The 17,384-nt window shown below is 38.0% G+C and overlaps 1 protein-coding gene across 1 annotated transcript; it reads left to right on the forward strand.

Moving 5' to 3' along the window:
• Positions 1-1,254: 1,254 nt before the first annotated feature.
• LOC127514232 (RNA-binding protein 5) lies at positions 1,255-16,165 on the forward strand. Its single transcript, XM_051896878.1, is given in 24 exon segments — positions 1,255-1,343; positions 2,032-2,060; positions 2,063-2,141; positions 2,793-4,338; positions 4,685-4,774; positions 4,952-5,021; positions 6,371-6,444; positions 8,938-9,009; positions 9,140-9,428; positions 9,546-9,703; positions 9,816-9,916; positions 10,070-10,133; positions 10,428-10,512; positions 10,603-10,667; positions 10,778-10,901; positions 11,521-11,618; positions 11,709-12,005; positions 12,104-12,250; positions 14,251-14,322; positions 14,577-14,813; positions 15,041-15,115; positions 15,314-15,390; positions 15,493-15,544; positions 15,636-16,165. Coding segments are annotated over 24 exon segments (4,068 nt in total). The 5' UTR covers positions 1,255-1,269; the 3' UTR covers positions 15,729-16,165.
• The last annotated feature ends 1,219 nt before the right edge of the window (positions 16,166-17,384 follow it).

A 17,384-nucleotide genomic window follows, 5' to 3' on the forward strand; every position in this document is an offset into this window, starting at 1 on the left:
TGTGGACTTACAATGGCTGCCGCGTGCGCGTGTCCGTTAAGTCCACGAGACCGTAGACTTTAGGCTTGCACTTCCCGATAGCTTTGTGGACAGTGTTCAAGTCCAGACTCGTGGACTTTTCCGAAACCCTTCTGCCTTCTCTGTCCAATTTTGCTTCCTGTCAACATATTTCATATTTCGAATTCTGTTCCCCTCCACTCCCATGAGGTTCTAATATTTATCAAACAAGTTCAGTCTCACACTTCCTGATGGCCTTGTGGGCTGTGTGCTGACCTTTGGTGCAGTTGCGTACAAAGAATCCTAAATTTGAGTCCAGGATTGTGGACTTTTTCGGATCCCATCTGCCTTCTCTTTCCAGTTTTGCTTCCTGTCAACATATTTCATATCATAATAAATGGCAAAAAGGCAATTTAAACTGATGCAGGTTAAAGTCCATCCAAACACAGGATAGAATCAGCATCTTTTAAGTCACTGCATCAACATCTCTCATCATATGGGAGAGGGGGAACGGATTTCGACAGCTGTATATTTGCTGTCAAATTCTGTTCTCCCCCCCATGAGTTTCAAATATTTATCAAACTGGTTCAGACTCACACTTCCCCATGGCTTTGTGGACAGTGTGCTGACCTCTGGTGCAGTTCCTTACAAAGAATCCATGTTCAAGTCCATGCTTGTAGAATTTATAATCTATTAAGGAAATATATTTTCACTAGATTTATATTGTGTAGGTTGCTATTTTTGATAACAAATGCTATGATAAAAAAGGAGAATGTTATAGTTTGACTTCTTATGTTACATAGAAGTAGAAAATTATGTCCAACTGTTAAGCTTACAGGTGCTTAAATAATATAAAACATCACATAAACCATGATGCAATTTTTGACAGTTAGTATATCACAGTTTAATATTTTTTATCATCATTAAAATGACGAAAGGGAAATTATATGTATATGTAAAGTATAAATGAATTCTATTTAGCATATAAAACCTTACCTATGTGTCCACTGATAGCAATTGCTATAGCTATTGTGTACAGTTGTGAATGTGTATTGGCTTAAAGCATTATGGCAGCAGAAAAATCCATATTTCATTTTTAATACGTTTTTTAAACAGACACATACATCGATATGCATTACATTTGCAATGAATTGCTTTCATAGGGTAATTCATCTTATGTTTGATTTTTATATCAGAAATGCGCATTTAAAAAAAAAAAAAAAAAAAAAAAAACTTCAACTCCCATAAGCCCTCATTCACCGGAAACGGAGTATGTACTCTTCCGCCTCTTTTTGTCGAGACGAGAAACCCAGAAAGGACTCTGCGAAAAGAACACTTCAAGCTAGGTGAGACGTCTTAAAATGGTATTACCGAGGTTAAAGAGAAGACATTTCCATTGTTTTTTTGTAGCTGTTTGTAAAATAAAGATTAATTAAAAAACGTTGTTCCTCTGTATCTTCGTGATATGAGGAAAATGTCTTGATTGAAAGCTAAAGTTAGCACGTTAGCCTTCTTTTATTATGGCGGGTTTGTGAGACGAATAAAGCAATACCCTGCCTTCTTGTTAATACATATTGGAGTTCTCAAACTAGTAGTTTGACACGATTTTCATGTCTATTACTCACAACGATGTATCTGACATCTAGTTTGACTTCATCACCTTTAGATACTCACTAACGTTAGCCAGATGCATTGTGTTAGCATGAGGGTTTGACAACGTAACGTTACTTGCTTTTCAGTCTGAATCTATCAATCCCAAATTCCCAGTCCTGAAAATGTATATTAAAACGATTTTCGTAAGACCATGTCGTGTTATTATGCAGATATCACATTTGCATTTGATTGCATTTTCGTTCTAGAACGTTTAATGGTTAATGAAATGCGTTATGCCTTCAATGACAAAATAGCGTTATTTTCCTTTTCCAGTTAAGTATATTTGTTCGAATGGGGCTTTAAAGCCAGGACGTTAAGTGACAATAGATTAAATGACATTAATTTATTTGTCTTTAATGATCAATTTCTTTATTACCCAAGTGAAACGACGTTCTGCACGCGAAACTCGTGCTAAAGGGAAGTTTCAAGGAGAGGAGGAACACAATGTGGAACGGTTCAAGACCTGGACCACGAGGAGGAATGCCCTTTCGGTAAGAAATCTTAAAGGGTTAGTTCACCTAAAAATGAAAATTGTCATTAATTACTCACCCTCAACCCGTAAGATTTTCATCTTTGGAACGCAAATGAAGATTGCTTTAAAAAGTTCAGAAAGAGATTGGAAAACTAATCCATATGAATCGAGTGGTTTAGTCCAAATTTTCTGAAGAGACTGGATTGCTTTTTATGATGGACAGATTTAATTTAGGCTTTTAATCACATATAAACATAGATCAGCAAACATAAACAGAAACTTACACGAACCTGAATGACACTAGAGAACAAATCTCTTGCGGAAGCTCAAACTTGCTGCGTAACACGAGAATGAACCTCATTAGTTACGCAGCACGTTGGAGCATCCAAAAGAAGTTTGTTCTCGCGTGTCATTCAAGGTTCGGTTGAGCTTCTGTTTATGTTCGCTGATCAATGTTTATATGAGATTAAAAGCCCCCTTTAATGTCGCCCATGCCTATATCTATACAGATATACTCTGACAAATTATTTGGACAGTTTATGGTTTTAGAATATGTACATTGTTAATGTGATGAATTAATGTGATCTTTGTGAATCTGAGGAGGTCAAAGTATGCTTTGTGAAAAAGTAAAAATTGCTAGGTTCCACTAATGTGTCTGATTTTACTGCAGTGGGGAACCTCGTGGAGGCATGTTTGAAGGCAGAGATGGCCCAATACCTGACTTCAGAGGTCGAGACGGCATGAATATGGAGAGGTCACCCATGGACATGAGACGGTTCGACTGCCCACCCGATATGAGAGGACGAGACATGGGTCTTCATGACCGAGGAAGAGAGCCTTCCAGAGACTTTTTCAGGCCTGGAGATGAAATGGACATGAATTTTCGAAGGCGCTTTGAAATGGATCAGAGAAACAACCTTCAGAATTCTCCAGGCTTTATGGGTCAATCCAGGCCACCAATGGATATGGGCGGCAGAGACATGCAAGGTGGTAATATGAGGGGTCCGGATGACGGATTCATGAATATGAGGGAGAGATTCCAAATGGATATGCCTGGGCTTCCCCCCATTGACATTAGGAGGAGACTTGCTATGGTGGCTATGGGCGGAAATGGAGATATTGGGGACATGAGAGACAGGGAGAGGTCACGAATGGGTGGCATTGATGGATTCAGCATGGACATGCCATCCAGAGACAGACCGATGATGGATTTTGACAGACGAGGTGTCACTCCTCCACTTAATCCAAGAGGAAGGTTTGAATCCGATATGGATCTGAGAAACCGCATGGGATCCTCCAGTGATTTTAGGGACCAGCCTCCTCCGATGTTTCGAGACAATGATGGTGTTCCCATGGATATCAGAGGAAGACCTGATATGCCTTTGGGTCGCGGTGGCCCAGAATCCATGATCAGAGCCGACGAGTTGACCCTCAGGGACAGAGAATTTCCAGAGCCGATCGACAACCCCATGGGCTTCAGAGGGAGAGAAAGTGAATCGCTCACAGACGAGTGGCACAGCCACGGCATCAGAGACCAAGACTCTCTTCCACCGATGATGGGCAGAACGCCGCCACTTTTCCAGAGAGAGATGCAAGACAAGTTCTTCCCTAACCGTGGAAAAGATGTAGACCTTGGAGAAAGGTCTCAGTTCAAGGACAGAGACCGAGACAGGCAGTCTGGGTTTCTGGGAAAAGATGGCACAGTCTTTAACCGAACAGAAAGGGACTCCAAACACCAAAACTGGGACAAAAATATTCCTAGTGATTTCCCAGGCAGAGATCCAACTCAGAAGCCCTCTCTTCTTCCAATGGATCCTCCTTTAAATGCCCCAAGTAGAGAAGGTGATAAACCCTGGCCAAGTGACCGAGATGAAAAGCCTGACAGAACTGCACCAGCAGGAAGTAGACCTCCATATTTCCAAGAAAAGAACCCACCAAATCAAGAGCATCATTACACAAGCGATCGAGTGCCCTTTAAGGGTTCCAGTGACATGGCTTCAGATCAGGGAGCACAAAGAGAAAGCTTGGTGTCCGGGCCAAAGGAAACCCAGAGCAATAGAGGTGAGCGACAGGATCAGGATTATAGGGACATTGATTACCGCACCAGCTCAGGGCGCAAATACGACTACAATCTTGGGGATCTTCAAGGACCTGAAAAAGACGTGAAGGAATCCAAACTGGGTCCAGCTCAAAGACCAGACGACTCTGGTTCTCAGGTTAGATTTTGATTTTGTTTAATGGAAAACAAGAATATCTTTATTTCTATTACATCTACTAATCCGACTTGCATTAAGTATATACTTATTTAAAAAAAAAAAAAAGTAAATTAATTGATTTTAATTTTTGCTTTTAATCGCCTTAATTTTTTTTTTTAATCCCTTCTTATGACATAGGGTAATTTGTATGACATATAATGGTTAATATAACATTTCTTTTCACAGCTTACGTAATCGCTTATGGACTTGCATTTAAAACTTAATGTACATTTAGACGTGCTAGTATTACAGATTGATTTGTGAATCATCTGAACATTTAAACTCTGCTGTGAATTTTAAAACAAAGGACCAGGATTACAGGAGTGCAGGTGTCCAGGAAAAAGTCTCAAAAACCATTTCCATATCTGGAATTCCTAAAACTGCCACAATGCAACAGGTGAGTAAGATTTTATTATACAGACTTTGATCATTGTCATCCTTTCAGAAAAAAATGTTCTTAAGAGATTTAAAAAAAAACAATACAAATTACCGAAATGATTGTCAAAGGAAGTGTTTTTGTCTCTGAATCTGACTGTAGCATTTTTTGTATTTACCCTAATTCTTTCTTTTATAGATTTTGGATGCTTTTGCAGTTCGTGATGGTGTGCCAATGCAGGGCATGAAAATAAAAGACGTTGTGCCAGGTGAGATTTTGTTTGCTGTAAACATTGCCAACCGATTCGCAACCACATTTCGCTATTCGCTCTTCGAATCTTACGCTCACTGTCTCTCTTACATCGGTTGTACTTTCTGCATTTGAGTCGCTTTTGCTTTCTAAAGAAATGCTCATCAGTATTCCGAACATGCTACAGGATCTCTTGATGTCCCCTTTCCCCATGTTCTTGTGCGGGAGGTTGAATATTCTCTAAGCAGCTTCCATCTTTAAGGTGGTATGCGTTTGGAGGGAATTTGGATTTTCTTAAACACGGATCCCTTTATAAACAAGTCATTAACTGTTGAAACGCAAATACCAACCAGCCCTACTTTGTGATGAGGTGAAATGTTGCTGCAAAATACTCTTCTCTGGGTTAGTTTGACAAAGGTTTCAGTGGTTTTTGAATATGCCAGAATAGTTTCCAATATACCAATATGCTGTTCAGTGTTCAAAAACTGAAAATATAAGGGAAATTTTTTTTTTTGGAAATGAATAAAATAATTATTATAAAATCATTAAATATTGTAGTCAATATACTTTTACAACTTAGCTCAGTTCTAAATTATTTCTTCAGCTAGAAGAATCTTCCATCTCTGTAAAATGCTTTTTAGGCTTCATAAATGACTGCAAAGGTCTTTTTTTTTTTTTTTTTTTTTTTTAATTACTGTATTTAATTACAGAATTTTCTTTTATTTCTCAAACATGCATTGATGTTAACGACATTATGTGTAGCCATGGCATCCCTAGAACTTCAATTAATTATGAGTGAATACAGCAACTTTTTTTTTTCCGTAATTTTATTCAGAATTTATCTAATAAATCAGTCCAGGTTTTAAAGATCCAATATATTCCATGTGATCATATACACTTCTTTGATTTATTATACTTTATTTTTTAATTGTTCAAACTGTTGCAAGTTTGTTGCTGTTGCATGTGGGTCTTTTATGATGTGTTTTAGGTGTAATGTGATTAGCCATTTACTAGCAACTCTCAGTTTTAGTTACTGTAGTGTTAGATTAAGCTCTATTACACTTTTGTTCTCTTTTTATTATTGCTACTATTTTTATTTATTTATTTATTTTTTATAAATGTATATCTTTGCCTCTGAAGTGTCTCTGAGTTGAGGCTGTTGTGATTCTTTGTCACTGACTTCAAACAATTAAAAGCAAAGTTGCTAATGAAATAAAATGTGCCAAAACAGGCAAAAAACATCCTGTATGAATTCGCTTTATGACATGTCTCGTGAAACGAACCACTGCTTTTTTTTCTCTTGAAAATTCTCCTATTTACCTGCATTAACTAACGCAAACCCATCTGTATTTCAAATGCTGTTCCCAGGTTACAGCTACGATACGGCCTATGTGGAGTTTTTAAACCTCGAGGATGCTGTCCACTTCATGGAGTCCAACAAGGTGGCCCATCCTCGTCCTCATCCAACGGCTCTGTCTGCTAACAGGAAGAAGGCTTGGGCCTAGGGAGGGGGAGGTGGCTGGGCTCTGGGTGGGAATGGGGTAGATGGGAAACCTTCATGGAAAGACCTTTCCCACTCATTAATCATGACCAATTAAAACACGCCACTTAGTTTGCAACATTAGTTTTCAGACGTAGCAAGTGAGCGTAGTTGAGGAATCCAATATTCTTTGATGATTGCGTATTAGCTGAGTAATTGTTTTCGACTTCTTACACAGAAGAAGATAGTGTTATGAGTAGTTATATGGCATACTTACTTTGGAATTGGATTTGCAACTGTGCAGCAACCATTTCTTTTCAATTGACATTGATATTTCTTTCAACGTTTTCAACAGTATATTATTTTATTTTACCTCATTTGACCAACTTGATGTCATGGTCTTACGATCACTTTTTACTTGCTCCCACTGGCACATTCTGAAGTGGTAATGAAGCAAAACTAAGCATTCTTCTTTGGCCTCCTGTATTTTCTTAGATTACAATGATTCAACGTTGGATTTTCAAGATTTCTGTGTTGACTCAAATGCTCTATGTAGCTTCCTTTTTGTAGATTGTCATATTTTGCTGACTTAAAGGGAAATGGTAGTTGCTGTTTTCCCCGTTTTACATTTCCATTAAATAGGTTGTTTTCTACGATTGCAGGTGAAGCTTTATGCTGTTATGCACACAGCAGCAGAGTCAGTATTATACTTGTGCTGTGTCAACACTTATCTTTCATCCTTACGGAGTTATGGAGTTCCAGAACTGTGCTCTTTGGTTCTGCTTTTAGCCCAAAGTGTTTTATTCCTCTTTGCCTGGATTGTGATTTCATCATCTTGAGTTTGGGCATCTTTTCTCTTCTAGCACAACAAACTTGTTCTTTCCATTCCTGCTTACTCCAGCTTGACTGACTTCATAGTTGTTGTGTATCTGGATGTATAGAGATCCATGCTGATGTTTGTTTGACATTTCAGACTTGGAAAATCTAGACTTGTGTGTAGTAGTATTCCCGCATTTCTAATGAAACTTGTACTGTAAAAATAAGGCGAGTGCAACAACTAAAGTTTGCTTGGGTTTGTGTTGAAAGCTATTTGGCAGTTGTGCTGAAACTTGAATTCCCATTGAGTTGTTCTGGTTGTATCAGCATATTATTTCCCCCGTTTTTTGTTAAATGTCTGCCAAAGTACCTTTCAGAAAAGAATTTTGCTCAGGGTTCTTGTTCTCCTGAAACTACAAACAATTTCTCTGCTGGCCAGCTAGCAGGATAACTTTTAAAAAAATGTGCTTTTGTAAAAAAAAAAAAAAAATCTACAACGAATCACTGCGACAGTGGTCCAGCAAGACGGTGGGTAAGATGATGAAACGCTGATCACATAACACCGTTAGGTCACTTACCTAGAATGTTCTTTCAACTTAAAAGCTGAAGAGCTTTTAAAGATCTATTTTTTTTTTTTTTTTTTTTTTTTTTTACATTTGTCCATAAACAGTAATTTTCTTTGATCAGGCATGAACTGGCGACAGTAGGGAGTACCGGGACTTTTCCCGATGGACCTGTCAATTTATGGACTGTCTTTTGAAGCCCTATTTATAAACGGCATAAACGTATGTGATTTAATAGGTAAAAGGTTGATGGCCTAGCTCAGAGGTAGGCAACATCGGTCCTGGACAGCCGCTGTCCTGCAGAGTTTTGCTCCAACCTTGAAAAAACCTTACCTGCCTGTAGCTTTAGTAATCCTGAAGACACTGATTAGCTTGTTGATGTGTGTTTGATTAGGGTTGAAGCTAAACTCTGCAGGACAGCGGCTCTCCAGGACCGACATTGCGTATCCATGGCCTAACTTATATAGAATGTCACTGCTGTTTTGCGCCATTTTCACCCTTTCTTAAAATAGTTAAATTCTGTGGCCGTCCAACAAAGTATTAAACTGAATTGTGTCTTAGTGGTTAACTTTTGCCAAGCTGCTCCCCTGCTATCTGTCTGCACAGTCTTCTTACTTGCAAGAAGCCAAACTTCTCTCTTTATTCATCCTGTTATGGATGATGAATGTGCAGTTATTTGTGCAGTGGATCTGCTTCTAGTATATACTTTGGCATTACTAGTAATATTTTTTCATTTATAATTTCAGGTTAGCATTCACATTGTGGTAGTACAAGGTGATAGTACTAGGTGATAGACCATATATAACCACAATACGATTTTACTATACTTCCAAGTTTTGCTTTTAATTTTCCACAATGTAGTGTCTGTATTAAAAAGGCAGATGGGGAAAAAACTAAAGTATAAAGCAAATTTAGTCCAAACCTGGGCATAAGAAAAGCCCAGATCAGACCTGCCTGTTTTTATGGCGTCAAATGGGTTTGCTGGGCATTTTTGGAAATACCTTTCTTTAAGTTGGGTTGGTTTTTTGGGAAGGTGTCAATCAATTAGCATTAAAAGATTTATTCCTGTTTTTTAGGGATCTGTTAAGGTTGGTGACAAGACTGCTCTGCTCAAATATATCCAGCCCGACAAAAATGTGAAAGAACAGGTGAGTTTCCTTTTTGGTAAAGCTTTGTATTGATATGGTAGAGATTTGTATTGATTTTAACTATGATGAAACTCATACATTAATGTGATTGAAATACTTAAATGTAATAATTATGTCATTTGGATTGCAGTATCATGAACCACCAACTAAAGCTGTTCCCACCGGCGATGACGGTTTGTTACCAAATCCAGTCTTGCCAGTGAATGTAAAGGAGGAAACCGGTGCTGAACCTGTGCAGGATCCCGCCTCTCAAGGTGTGTGGCAGAGAAGCTCCAATTTGACTCCGGAAGCATGGCAACAGCAAGTGGACCAGCAGCTACAACAGCAGGAGGTGGAGCAACAGGCAGAGGAATGGACCAATCAGAGAGCATCACGGCAAAACCTGCAACACTCCGATCCAATCTTTAAGGAGAGCAAGAGTAAGTGATGTCAACTGTAAATTACATTATCTAAAGGAAAAGTAAAAAAGAAAATGTAAAAAAAAAAAAAAAAAAAATGTTGGCAGATTGTTCTAAAGTTTCATGTCTTATTTTTAGCAATGATTATTAAGAACATTTTGCCCACCACCACCGTGGAGACAATTTTGCAAGCACTCGATCCGTTTGCATACCTGGATGAGCGCAATGTGCGTCTGGTTAAAGGGAAGTCACCTGGATCCAAATGCTTCTGCTTTGTCGATATGGATTCGCATGAGGTATATTATTCCTTCATACAATATTATGATTCTGACTATAATATAATATTTCAAAAAGGTCAACAGTGTTGATTGGTCCATTATAAGCTATACCACTCATTTTTATATACAGCATGTGACACGATTGGTGGAGCTGCTCACCAAACCCCGCCCTATCATGATTGATGGAGTCAGAGTTTATGCTGAGGTTGCAAAGCCTTTAAAAAACCAGAAGTAAGTCTCATCTTTGCTAGAATATATGAAAGTGATGAAAGAATATTCTGTTTTTAGATTTTAGAGGTAACATTTTCTAAATCATAAGAGAAGAAATGTGAATTGTTATTTGAGCTTTGAAGCCTTTTAAGGCAACTTGTCTTTTCACTGCAGCTATAGGAGGGACAATGATAAGTCAAATACTTCTCTCCTGGGTTTCCCTCCAGATGTTATGATGGTAGGTCATTTCTATGCATAACATAAATTGTGATCAGACAGCTAGGCACTGTTTTATAAGTTTGAGCTTTCTTTAACTTGATACAACATTTTAAAAAAGCAGCACCAATTGCGTAAGATGCTGAAAAACAACAAAATATATCAGGCGGGTGGAGTTCACTTCCGTCTAGTGTGTTTTAACATTGAACAAAAAAACAAAATAGCCTAGTGGAACATGTCTTGTGTGAACAGTCCCTCTTCTCATCAGATATATTGTATTAAAGTTTTCATACATAATTTTACTTTTTTTTTATAGCAACAACATCAATATCAGCAGCCACAGCAGCAATATTATCCTCAGCCTTCTCATACGGCTATAGGTGTTTCACCTGCTGTGCAAGGTATATGGTCTTTACTTTCTCATGATTATGGTTTTGAAATTGATTGTAGCCTAGTATATTTAGGTATGTGTTCTGTGGGACTTCCCACAGGTAACCCAATGGGAGCGGATGCCACATTGTCATCAGCTGCAATACAGAGTTCAAGCTTTACACAGGTGATTTTCTTGTTATACTAGCACAAAGGCGCATTTTTGAGACAGGGTGGCCAATTTAAGCCAGGAGAGATTGGTTTTTGGACTGTAACTGACTCTCAGGCTGTGCACAGGGTGTGATGTATTCCGAGACAACAGCAATGGTGCAGTCAGTCCAGACAGCTGAGCACCAGACTGCAGCTTTATCTGATGCTACTCTCCCTGGAGCTGCGGAGTCCACTGATGGCTACAGCTACGGTATGGCACTGTTCAGTTTAAAGATTAACAAGTTTTGTGAAGCATTTGGAAACGTTTTATATTTGCCGATGGCATTCATTTGAATTTGGATGAGTCATGGTACTTTTTGTTATTCTTTTGTTAGTACGATGTTTATTGTGCTAAAATATACACAAGTTTTGTTTATGAATATATGTACAAATAAAGCAATACTGGGAAATATGCACTATTTTATTTGATTATTATTAGTAATAATAATAATTGTCATGTATTAATACTTAATTATCTTATCTATATTCTAAAACATATGTTTTCAAAACATTTGAATACAATAAAAAATGATTTATTAAAGCAGACAGTTTGAACCTAAATGAATTGAACATGTTTGCTACTTAATTTTAAATCAGAAATGCTATTAAAACACCAGTCTTGACGTTGTCGCCTGTACAAGAAAGGCTAGGATTCTGAAACTAATGTTGTGGTCTTTAAGAAACTTGATGCGTAATAAGGCACAGCAAATCATCATAATATTCAATAATGTTTAAAATATTGTGCATAGATGTATATTTACTGTATTCACTAGCCCTAGTTGAGGATCTTTTTTTTCATCTTGTCTGATAATCATGCTCTGTTACTGCAGGATCTGAGGCTCCGGATTTGTCAGCCTTCCTTTACGATGCTACATCAGGCTTCTACTATGACCCTCAGACTACCCTATACTATGATCCCAACTCAAGGGTAAGTACAGAAAATAGCACTTTGATTCTCCTGAATGTGTAATATGAATAAAATAGAATGTACAGTTAATGTTTATTTTTGGTTGTGTAGTATTTCTACGATGCTCAAAATCAGCAGTACCTGTACTGGGACAGTGCCACAAAAACCTACATCCCAGTCCAGAGCTCTTCCAATGATGTTCAGGAGCCACCCCCTGAAGTTGGTGTTCCCGTGGCAACTGTTGCTGAGGTTATAGCCACACCCATCACAGAGGAGGATGTGAAGGTGGTTCCAGAGGCGGCTCCAGAGCCCGCGGCAGAGGTGCGGACGGAAGAGGAACCTTCTCCACGTGCAGAAAAGAAAGAGAAGGAAAAGGAGGAAAAGCCCAGAAGTTTAGCAGCTTTTAAGGTATTAACATCTTTTTTTATTGCATCACATGTTCTGTCCCTTTTTAGAAATGACAAAAACACTGTTAGATCTGTGGTAATTTTGGATCTGCTCATCAGATAATGAAAGACATGGAGCGATGGGCGAAAATCCAGAACAGGCAGAAAGAAAGCGTCCGAGCTCCTTCACCTCTCCTCAAGTCTGGAGGAGACGACCAAAGGCCTTCAAAGGCTGCTGATGCAGCCTTCGCCATCTTTGAAAGGAAGGTCAGATAACTTCATTTATTTTTTTATTTTTTTACTTTTTCTCCTGTCCAGATTTGGTATGACACTTTGCTAAGGCAACATACCTATTACTATGGCTCATAATCAGAATTTAAACAAACCTAAAACTTTACATATTAAGTAATATTTGCACACACTCTTTGTGATTTTCAATTTTTAGCTCTGACCGATTTTAAATTGTAATTTAAAATCATCCCGGAAAGGGGTCATACCATTGACATTACCAGAGTGGTTGAATTAAATATGCTACAAAACCCCAGCCATTCAAGGCTGTGCATTTATTGCATAGATGGAGCAAAAACATAATCTAAGTGTTTAGAATGCATGTGCAGACTTCAGTTGAGTGATAAAATTTGCCCTCTTTAATGTTCTTAAACTGAATTTATAAAGCAAACTGTTTGCTGAATTATCCACAACATTAACAACAATTCACACCCTGCTAGCAACCACATGTACAAACCACTTTTTCTTCAAAAAAATTTAGTGACATTTAGTGTTTATCATAACAAATAATCATTACCTTTCACTAAAACAGGTTGGGTTGTACATGCCATGTTCTATTTTATCTGTCAGCAAAATATTGTAACATATGGTATATTTAGTCTTATGAAGTGTTTTGGTTTGCAATTTCCCATAAATTATTTAATTGGTCTGCATTTGAATATCTACTTTCTCTCTCCCCTCAACTGTTTTCCCCTGCAAAATTCACTTTTTCATGGTGTTTGGACATAAATGTGTGTTGGCAATGTGTCTACACAACCACCCTATAATGATAAAAATCCACCCAGTGCTTTTTTTTTTTTTTTAATCCCCACAAATCATAAGCACTTTGTCAGATCAAGCCGTTCACAGATTCTTGTCAAAGTGACGTAAATTTAAAGTTAAAGGACAGTTCACACCGCACAGATAAACGCCAACGAACACATCTGTTGGAGTTTGTTGGATCAGGACACAGCCTCCGAAATGAGATGCAGCTAGTGTGATACCCCTGTCGGCGTCTGTTGCCATTGGTCGGAGTTTGTTTTCGCCTGACTGAGCTTGTTTAATCGGTGTTTGTTGGGTCGGGGAATGTCTGAGCAGTGTGGTATGATTTTCCAACAAACTCTGACCTGGCCACGAACCGTTGCCATAACGATGAGCAAGTCCCTTGCAAAGACTGCTGTTTGATCGCGCCGGCGCCTCGCACACACACCAAAGCACTGCAAACGTGACATCGCAGCTTGCTCATTATCAAAATAATACAGTCGAACAAACATATGTCATTATTTCTATTTAGAACCTTCTCACTATAATTCATAACTGCACGTTTATAATAAACAATGCATTAAGGCGATTGTCTTATTACAAACTGTGTACATTTTATGTAAAGATAACATGGTAACATTACAATAAGGTTTATAAAGGTGTTAGTTAATGAATAACAAGTAATTTTCAAATGTATTTTAATTGTTTTTGAGCATTTATAACTGCATAAATAAGAATGGTGAGTTCAGTGCAATCAATACCTGCCAAATAGTGTTTACAGCCCACTCACGGAAGATAGGGGTGGGGTGAACAGTAGCTCATTATCATTTAAAGGGACATGCACCGAAACGGCTCGCTGTGAACAGAGCTGTTTTTGACAAGGTAAAAAGGGTGTTTTTTTACACAACCATTCAGAAATTTTAATCAAAGTATGTAATAGACTTTTCATGAAGACTATAAAGAATAATACTAACTTGTGGAATATTGGCATCTGATGTCCCCTTTAAACTTTATCCCATTTTTCTTCTAATCCCTATTAGCATCCTCGTTTATAAAGAATGGAAATGCAATTGGCCAGACACGTCATGTTTTTTTTTTTTTTTTTTTTTTTTTTTTAATTCAGTAAATTGTCTGATCCTACCCATCTGTCATTGGTCTGTAACCGCCTAATAAAGCCAAACTTCTTTTAAACATTTTAATGTCTGTTATTTTTTCATACTGTTCCCTTATTCATATAGGTCACTGGTGCAGATGAATTATTCAAGAAGCCTCTTGCTCCTCCAAAGCAAAAAGAGGAAAAATCATCAAAGGTGAGAGTTTACAGTCTTAGTCTCAACAACACACACACACACACACACACACACACACACACACACACACACACACACACACACACACACTTCATGGATTCAGTCTCAGTTTTCCCAAACAGCTAAAAGGGCACACACATCACCTTGACCCTGACTGATGAAGGTTATTTGATAACCCACACTAAAACAGATTTACAGTGAGTGTCAATGTAGATCAAAGAAAAACTCCCCCTTCTCCCTCTGTGTGTTGGCAGCGGCCCATGGGCTCTCTCGGAATGTTGGCGGCCGACTATGGGGCAGGCAGCGACGAAGAGGAAGAAGAGAAACATGAGAAGCAGGAAGCTGCACGACCTGCAAAGAGCCAGCCACAGGCGGACGAGAAGGAGGACAGGTTGACAGACTGGAAGAAGATGGCGTGCCTTCTGTGCAGGAGGCAGTTCCCTAATAAAGACGCTCTGATCCGCCATCAGCAGCTCTCAGACCTGCATAAGGTAACAACTGACTAAAATTTGATGTATGTCTTTGAGGACTTTTGATGTAATGCAAGGTCTCACAAATCGATTATTAATTTTATAGAGAAGAAATTCGATTACATATTATTATATGTAGTATTATAATTATTTATATTAACATGTAATATATTCATGTAATGTTTTTATTGCTTTAATAACTTGTGGGTGAGGTTTTGACCTCTTCATTGTTGTTGTCTGTATTTTAGCAAAATATGGAGATTCACCTAAAAATCAAAAGGTCAAAGAGAGAACTTGAGGCTCTAGAAAACCAGGAAAAAGAGGTATCATTTTTTCCTGTCAATTATGTACATCTGAATCATTTGTCATTTTTAGTAGAATTTTAATCATTTCAGGTCAACTTAAAAATAAATATCATAAATAAATAAAATTTTACTTGATTATAAGTATATTCTCCATCGTTTTCTCACAATAGTCTGAAATGAAATGATTCACTTTCATTTTGAACCCATGTCCTTTAGATGAAAATGAAAGAGTCGAATGGTTCACCTGAAGCAAAAAGAAGAAAGCCACAAAACACATGGGCTGGCAGCTCGAGGTTTGTGATTTTTCTGAATCCTAATACATTTTATTTAAATTTGGCATTGATATGGACCCTCATATCCGAATTGTAACATGGCATATCGTGGTGTTGTTGCAGGGACAGTCATAAAGGCAACGAGAGACCAGGCTTGGGCTTAGAAACTGCTGAGGTGAGTGTCTATTGAGCTACAGGACGTTTAAGCTATGGCAGTTGAGGGTCATTGAATTCATTTACTCTTTCTCTCTTGTTTCTTACCAAAGCGGAAGAAAAAGGAACCCGTTGTCTGGAATCATGCCACGTACAAGCAGGCAGTTCGGAAGGCCATGTTTGCACGTTTCAATGAGCTAGACTGACGGTGAAATGAATGAACACAAAAGAATTTGTGAATATACAAACACACAGCCAGCTGTGTGTTGTGTGGTCTGTTGGCAGCTCATTCCAGGCTTTACTCTGTGAACTGATACAAAATTCCTGGAGAAGCTTTTTGTGACTGACCCCTCATTTTGTGGATATGGTGATGTGTGCCTGTGTAAAATGATTTTTTATTTCCTGGCAGCCAAATGTACTCTTTATGTTTAATCATTTTTTTAGCTCTATTCTTCAGGGCTTTTTTTTTTTTTTTTTTAATATTTCCTCATTTGATAATGTTGTACCATGTTTTTTCTCCTTTTTATGTAGTAAATTTAACTTATATTTCATTTGTAAATGAAATATTTGAATTAAGGGGCTTAAACATTACTGTAGTTTGTCCTTGGGTTAATAAACTGCCTCAATGTGAATTGAAAATGTACAGTTTGTCTGTTGTCTTTATATACTGATTTTTTTTTTATTTGTATTATTTTTACATAATAAATAGATGCATCTTATTTTTTCTGCTTGTGGGGGTCTCAAAAGTTTCAGGAGTCACTAAAAGAGGATAGAGCCTTTTTCCTACACCCTCCTCCAGGTGGCAGTACATTGCTATTTCAATTTCACATTAAGCCGCACCTCAGAAATGTCTAATGCTGAAAGAATGAATCTACACATGCAGTCATGAATTTCGTCAATACTTCATTAAGCCTTCCCCCTTGGCTTTATTTTCCATTTCTTGTGGTTTCTTTTATAGCAGAGTGCCTCGAGTTAAACTTGAAAGTGATGCATTGACAGTAACAGTGCTTTAGTACACTGCATGCAAAGGCAGAGATTAAATTTCAAAGTTCTGCAGCCTTCACCGAACCTTTTAGTGCTTTGTTAAAAAAATGTTGAAATCATGTAGTTTGTTAGAGCCAATAACCTCTGTGCAACACATGATTCTTCATGTTTTAAGCATCTAACTCAGGGGTGCCCAATCCTGTTCCTGGAGATCTACTTTCATGCAAAGTTCAGCTCCAACCCTGATCAAACACAACTGAACCAGGTAAGATCTTTGGGAGCACTTGATAATTACAGACAGGTGTGTTTGATCAGGGTTGGATCTGAACTCTGCAGGTAGGTAGATCTCCAGGAACAGGATTGGGCATCCTTGCTTATTTACAACATTTAAGTACATTTATGTGCACAACATGAACTTTTGAAGGATATGTTTGGATGAGGTACTATAGAAGTCAGCAGCAAGTAATACATCAGCAGAACAATGCAATAAAGATCCCTCACCCTGACATTCAATGAGTGTTTGATCCTTTTCTTGGTGGACAAATAGTCTCTGTTCGTTGAGTTTGAGCTTGTTGAAAGAGAGGAATGTGGACTGTTTGTTTTGGTCAATCATGCTTGAATGATTGATCAGGCGTAGGACCATAATGACAAAAAAAAAAAGAATAATGCACCCCAAAAAGGTTTCTTTTACACTTCCATCTCCCTTTTCAGTCACAGATAAAAGCTGATAATACTTGTGTTAGGATAATATATGGACACAGCGTCTAGCTCTCCACAGAGCAAATTTTAGTACTCTGTTTTTTATCAGACTCTGCTTTGATGTGTAAATGGCTCTTGCCTGTAGTCATGGTATAATGTAGAGCATGTCAAAGGTCGGC

Source organism: Ctenopharyngodon idella, chromosome 6, assembly GCF_019924925.1.
Source record: "Ctenopharyngodon idella isolate HZGC_01 chromosome 6, HZGC01, whole genome shotgun sequence".
NCBI classification, from domain to species: domain Eukaryota; kingdom Metazoa; phylum Chordata; class Actinopteri; order Cypriniformes; family Xenocyprididae; genus Ctenopharyngodon; species Ctenopharyngodon idella.